The sequence below is a fragment of the Lucilia cuprina genome, chromosome 6 (genome assembly GCF_022045245.1).
Source record: "Lucilia cuprina isolate Lc7/37 chromosome 6, ASM2204524v1, whole genome shotgun sequence".
Lineage (NCBI taxonomy): Eukaryota > Metazoa > Arthropoda > Insecta > Diptera > Calliphoridae > Lucilia > Lucilia cuprina.
The window spans coordinates 54,724,060-54,731,559 of record NC_060954.1 but is presented as its reverse complement, the minus strand read 5'-3'; the positions used below and the strand labels follow the sequence as shown (position 1 = coordinate 54,731,559).

At 30.2% G+C, this 7,500-nt stretch overlaps 1 protein-coding gene and 1 long non-coding RNA gene across 2 annotated transcripts in view; one reads left to right on the top strand and one right to left on the bottom strand.

The window, feature by feature from the left end:
- The window catches only part of LOC124420788, a 68,839-nt gene that overhangs the window by 13,488 nt on the left and 47,851 nt on the right, over positions 1-7,500 (top strand). The window lies entirely within an intron of this gene.
- The window catches only part of LOC111686533 (glutaminase liver isoform, mitochondrial), a 16,635-nt gene that overhangs the window by 1,286 nt on the left and 7,849 nt on the right, over positions 1-7,500 (bottom strand). The window contains 6 exon segments of the mRNA XM_023448893.2: positions 1-18; positions 1,527-1,807; positions 2,034-2,149; positions 2,624-2,881; positions 2,946-3,025; positions 3,027-3,186. The exon segment at positions 1-18 is cut by the window's left edge and continues 729 nt beyond it. Coding sequence (XP_023304661.1) covers positions 1-18; positions 1,527-1,807; positions 2,034-2,149; positions 2,624-2,881; positions 2,946-3,025; positions 3,027-3,186 — 913 coding nt within the window.

Here is a 7,500-nt window from a genome sequence, read left to right as displayed (position 1 = left end):
TGTTTCCATGGAACAGCACTGGAAATAGATGAAAAGTGCAAAAGTTGCAGTGATTTGAAGAAATTGATAAAAAAAATTTATTATATAATATTCCGGACTATAATATAGACTTAAGTCTCAACTAGGTCTGGACTACAGAATAGACTATAGAATTTAGACTAGTCTGGACTATAGAATAGACTATAGTCTGGACTATAAAATAGACTATAGTCTGGACTATAGAATAGTCTATAGTCTGGACTATAGAATAGACTATAGTCTGGACTATAGAATAGACTATAGAATAGACTATAGTCTGGACTATAGAATAGACTATAGTCTGGACTATAGAATAGACTATAGTCTGGACTATAGAATAGACTATAGTCTGGACTATAGAATAGACTATAGTCTGGACTATAGAATAGACTATAGTCTGGACTATAGAATAGACTATAGTCTGGACTATAGAATAGACTATAGTCTGGACTATAGAATAGACTATAGTCTGGACTATAGAATAGACTATAGTCTGGACTATAGAATAGACTATAGTCTGGACTATAGAATAGACTATAGTCTGGACTATAGAATAGACTATAGTCTGGATTATAGAATAGACTATAGTCTGGATTATAGAATAGACTATAGTCTGGATTATAGAATAGACTATAGTCTGGACTATGGAATAATCAATAGTAAGGACTATAGAATAGTCTATAGCATGGACTATGGAATACTCTATAGTCTGGAGACTATAGACTATAGTCTGTACTATAGAATAGGACTATAGTCTGGACTATAGAATAGACTATAGTCTGGACTATAGAATAGACTATAGTCTGGACTATAGAATAGACTATAGCCTGGACTATAGAATAGACTATAGCCTGGACTATAGAATAGACTATAGCCTGGACTATAGAATAGACTATAGTCTGGACTATAGAATATACTATAGTCTGGACTATAGAATAAACTATAGTTTTGGACTATAGAATAAACTATAGTTTGGACTATATAATAAACAATAATTTGGACTATAGAATAGACAATAATCTGGACTATAGAATAGGCTATAGTCTGGACTATAGAATAGGCTATAGTCTGGACTATAGAATAGCTATAGTCTGGACTATAGAATAGCTATAGTCTGGACTATAGAATAGCTATAGTCTGGACTATAGAATAGCTATAGTCTGGACTATAGAATAGCTATAGTCTGGACTATAGAATAGCTATAGTCTGGACTATAGAATAGCTATAGTCTGGACTATAGAATAGCTATAGTCTGGACTATAGAATAGCTATAGTCTGAACTATAGAATAGCTATAGTCTGGACTATAGAATAGACTATAGTCTGGACTATAGAATAGACTATAGTCTGGACTATAGAATAGTCTATAGTCTGGACTATAGAATAGTCTATTGTCTGGACTATAGAATAGTCTATAGTCTGGACTATAGAATAGTCTATAGTCTGGTCTATAGAATAGTATATAGTCTGGTCTATAGAAAAAAGTCTAATTCTGATTTTCCCTCTTACCTGGAAATAAAAGTCCATACACTCCTTGAGATTTGTGCGTTTCGGGAAGCATTTATTTTCACGCATATAGAAACCCAAAGCATAATTACGATCGGCAGCTTCACGTTCTGACAAGAAGACAGCATTATTAAAGCCAATATTATCGCCACCGGACAAACGTTTAAACCACGACATAACATAATCGAATTTTTCTGCCTGAGTCATTTCGGGTTTGATTAAAGCATGAATTAAGGAACAGGTTAAAATGGCACCAGCATTAATCATGGGATTATGGGGCTTATCTGCAAAAATGGGGGAAAGATAATTATAAGATTAAAATTTCCAAATATAGATATATATATATATATATATATATATATATATATATATAATATATATATATATATAATATATATATATATATTATTATATATATATATATATATATATATATATATATATATATATATATATTATATATATATTATATATATATATATATATATATATATATATATAAAAACTTACTATTATAATCCAAAACCAATTCATTGAAATTACGACCACTGGGCTCTTGACCCACATACGAGTGTACAACTTTGGCTCCTAACTTCTCCAAGGCAATGGCATAAGTCAAAGGTTTGCTAATGGTTTGCGGGGAAAAATTATAGAGTAAAATTTGTACGCAATTAGTAAAATGAACAGACCTTCGGAGACAGCGTTTGTCAACAATTTTGCTTACGACTTTACAACAAAGTCAAACAAAATTAAGGCGTTTCTAATACAACAACAAAACGGATGGATGAAGTGCTTTTAGTTTTCAGTTTTTATTTGAAAAAAGAAGTGACTGAGCAAAGCTTGGGCTTTTTCTTAAACATGTTAAAGCTTTCGTTTAACTTTAAGCAAACGCTCTCATTCACTTTCTCTCTCTCAAGGGACCAAACTGCAATTATTACAATTAATGAACGAAAGAAAGAGATACATATATATAAAGCATGATAATGAAAAGATCTTTTTAACAAGATCTTTTTACAACAACAAACCTGACAGTAACTTTATAAGGTTTTGTGAAATGAGTAGAACACATATAAAGAAGTTTTATAGAAATTAAAATTTACCTGCAACTTTGTAGTGTGAAGGGAACTTCAACATCGCCTATGGAATAACGTTGACCATCTATGGTGCAAATACTAACACCCCAGGACTCGGGACTATAACGGGCCAATTGAGGTATATAATCGGCTACTTTGCCATCGGTATTGCTTTTGCATTTCCAATAAATATCTTCCACATCCTTGACAAAACCCACAAAATCGGGTATAACAAATTGTTGACGGAAAGCCTTGGCAATCAACACAATATTTTGGGCCACCACACTAAAATAAGAAATTAAACAATTCCGTAAAGGTTTTCTTAAGGTTTCAAAAAATTTCCACTTACGCTTTAAAGGTCTCTCTATTAAGATTTTGTGTTTCAGCAGACGAACCCGATTCATAGTTGGTTAATTTATGTACTTTCTTTTAGGTTATCCATAAGCTCCTTAATACGGGGATCAGACCTTCTAATACCGGTGGTCTTAAGGGCAGCCAAGAATTTGCCCATAGAAATGAGACCCGTCTCCTCATTATAGAACATATCAAATAAAACATCTTCGGCATTACGTTGCTCCTGTTCACGGTGGCTAAAGTTAAAAATAAATTTAAATTTTTTTTTTGTAAGTTAAACAATTTCAGATATCGTTCGAAATCTATACGTATACATGCTACACCAAGAAATCTAAATAGTTTACAAGGATGTTAAGAAAGGATTTAAATAAAAAAGAAAAAAATCTTATGTTTTCGTAAATAAAATTAAAATTTTAAATATCTTTCCACTTATTACCGATTCACTATGGGCAAACATCTCAAACAATAATGCTCATACATTTTCATATATTCTTCTTTTATTTTTTTCAAAAAAAGGAGTTTTTTATATAAAATATTTTAAACAAATCCTTGTTGTTTTAACTTTTGCCCAACACTTTTCTTTTTCTCTCGAAAACAACCGTTTCTTAGCTCTCAACTTTTGAAACTGTTATAAAAACGATCAGAGTTCTATTGATTTGTATAGTGTTGCAAATCACTGCCAATTAAAATCAATTAACTAAAAGTTTACAAATCAATTTCTATTCTCATAGAAATTTAAAAATAGTTAGACGCCTAAAATAAAGCAATTAATAAGACGTAACATTTGATTTTTTCTGTTAATTGATACACTGATCGTAAAGGAATCGTAATAATTTTGCGGAATGTTTTCGTTTTTTTTTGTTAGTCGCAGATCAAAGTTCATTAAATGAACATGAAAATTAAATAATTGACACGTTTTGTCAAAAAAGAGGGGCCAACATCTGTTCAATGAGATTTTGCATGTTTGCATAAATTAATTGCAAAAAAAAAGAAATGACGTAATTTTGTTTTTATGAAAATAATATGGACTTTGTTATTTCATAAAGATCTGACCATAATCTAGACCACAGTATTGACCAATGTACTGACAACAATCGGTAGAAAAGTCATTAGTCTGGAGTATAGGATAGTCTATAATCTGGACTATAGAGTAGCCTATAGTATAGACTATAGAAAAGTCGGGACTTTAAAATAGGTCATGAACTAAAGAATAATCTGTATTATAGAATAGACTATAGAATAGTATATAGTATAGACTATAGCATAGTCAATAATCTGCACTATAGAACAGTCTATAGTCTTAACTATAGAATAGTCCATAGTCTTGACTATAGAACAGTCCATAGTCTTGACTATAGAACATTCCATAGTCTTGACTATAGAACAGTCCATAGACTTGACTATAGACTGTGCTATATTCTTGACTATAGACTGTGCTATATTCTTGACTATAGACTGTGCTATATTCTTGACTATAGACTGTGCTATATTCTAGACTATAGACTGTGCTATATTCTTGACTATAGACTGTGCTATAGTCTTGACTATAGACTGTGCTATAGTCTTGACTATAGACTGTGCTATAGTCCTGACTATAGACTGTGCTATAGTCTTGACTATAGACTGTGCTATAGTCTTGACTATAGACTGTGCTATAGTCTTGACTATAGACTGTGCTATAGTCTTGACTATAGACTGTGCTATAGTCTTGACTATAGACTGTGCTATAGCCTTGACTATAGACTGTGCTATAGTCTTGACTATAGACTGTGCTATAGTCTTGACTATAGACTGTGCTATAGTCCTGACTATAGACTGTGCTATAGTCTTGACTATAGACTGTGCTATAGTCTTGACTATAGACTGTGCTATAGTCCTGACTATAGACTGTGCTATAGTCCTGACTATAGATTGTGCTATAGTCCTGACTATAGACTGTGCTATAGTCTTGACTATAGACTGTGCTATAGTCTTGACTATAGACTGTGCTATAGTCTTGACTATAGGCTGTGCTATAGTCTTGAGTATAGACTGTTCTATAGTCTTGACTTTAGACTGTACTATAGTTTAGTCTTGACTATAGACTGTACTATAGTTTAGTCTTGACTATAGATTGTTCTATAGTCTTGACTATAGATTGTTCTATAGTCTTGACTATAGATTGTTCTATAGTCTTGACTATAAATTGTTCTATAGTCTTGACTATAGACTGTTCTATAGTATAGTCTTGACTATAGACTGTTCTATAGTATAGTCTTGACTACAACTATAGACTTTTCTATATAGTTTTCACTATAGACTATTCTATAATCTTGACTATAGACTGATAGTCTTGACTATAGACTGTTCTGTAGTCTTGACTATAGTCTATAGTCTTGGCTATAGACTATTCTATAGTTTAGTCTTGACTATAGACTGTTCTATAGTCTTGACTATAGACTGTTCAATAGTATAGTCTTTACTATAGACTGTTGAATAGTAAAGTCTTGACTATAGACTATTCTATAGTCTTCACTATAGACTGTTCTATAGTCCTGACTATAGACTGTTTTATAGTTTTGACTATAGACTGTGCTATAGTCTTGGCTATAGACTGTTCTATAGTCTTGGCTATAGACTATTCTATAGTTTAGTCTTGACTATAGACTATTCTATAGTTTAGTCTTGACTATAGAACAGTCCATAGTCTTGACTATACCTTGTGCTATATTCTTGACTATAGACAGTGCTATAGTCTTGACTATAGACTGTGCTATAGTCTTGACTATAGACTGTTCTATAGTCATGACTATATACTGTTCTATAGTATAGTCTTGACTATAGACTGTTCTATAGTATAGTCCTGACTATAGACAGTTTTATAGTTTTGACTATAGACTGTGCTATAGTCTTGGCTATAGACGGTTCTATAGTCTTGGCTATAGACTATTCTATAGTCTTGGCTATAGACTATTCTATAGTTTAGTCTTGACTATAGACTGTTCTATAGTATAGTCTTGACTAAAAACTGTTCTATAGTCTTCACTATAAACTGTTCTATAGTATTGACTATAGACTGTTCTATACTTAAGACTATTGACCGTTCTATAGTCAAGACTAGATTGTAGTCCAATCTATAGTCTGGACTTTAGAAATACTTGACACATCTGACGAATTATTAATATTTGTATAATATTCATTGGACTTTGAACTCAATTTCAATGACATTGTGAGAGGGTATTTTTTTAAATCTACTTTTTAAATTATAACAAATAAAGGTGTCAATAAATTTAATTTTTAAAAATATTAACAAAAAATAAACAAAATAATTTATTTTCGGTTTTTTACGAATATTTATATTATTAGCACGTGTTTAAGGTTAAATACATATTTACTAATATGTTTAACTAATTAAATATACCAAATAATTTAATTAAATTTCTAAAAAAAAATTAAATAAACAAACAAACAAATGGAACTTGTTTTGAGGAGTGTATTAAAAAAAATAAAAATTTAAACAATATTACTCACGGTCTTATGGAGTAGTAGCGCTTCTGTAAGCTTTTTGGATCCATAAAAAAGTAAGAGTAATATTTATTTGTTATAAAAAATAAATCAGTTGCATTTTTTTAGATAAAAATTAAGAGAAATATTTATGGGAAATCTGTAACATTAAAGCTTCAAAATGTTATTATTAGATTTTAACCTGATTTTAACAAAATCGAAAAATTTAAAACTTTCGACATTAAAAATCAAGCTTTTTAACGCACACACACCTATAAATTTTTTAATTATGTATGCTTAAAGTTTTATAAACTTTTATTTTAAACTTTAGCACATGAAAAAAGCTTAAAGCTTTAAAAAATAAGTGTTGTCAATTTTAAAGTAATATATTAAACTTTTTTAACTTCAAATGGTGTAAAAAATTATAATTCGAAATAAGCTTTTTAAATATAAAACGTTTAAACTTTCTAAATCAGATAAGCTTAAAAGTTGTAAAAAAAAGTTTAAACTTAAGCTTTATAACTTTTTAAACTAAAAAGCTTTCATTTAAAGCAGTTTTCAGTTTCAAAAGCTTTTTCAAGCTTAAAAACACAACTTCGAATTATAAAATCCACACATTTTAATGAAAAACTTTTATTTTTCTTTAATTATTTTTTAAAATTACTATTCATAAATGTTTAATAAAGTTAAAAAAGTTAGACTAGACTATAGACTAGATTATAGACTAGACTATAGACTAAACTATAACATAGATTATAGATTAGACTATAGACCAGAATATAAACTAGGCTACAGACTAGATTAAAGACTTGACCGTAGACTAGATTATTGACTAGACTATAAACTTGACCGTAGAGTAGATTATAGACTATACTTAACACTAGACTATAGATTAGACTATAGAGTAGACTATAGACTAGACTATAGACTAGACTAGACTATAGACTAGACTATAGACAAGACTATAGACTATAGACAAGACTATAGACTAGACTATAGACTAGACTATAGACTAGACTATAGACTAGACTATAGACTAGACTATAGACTAGACTATAGACTAGACT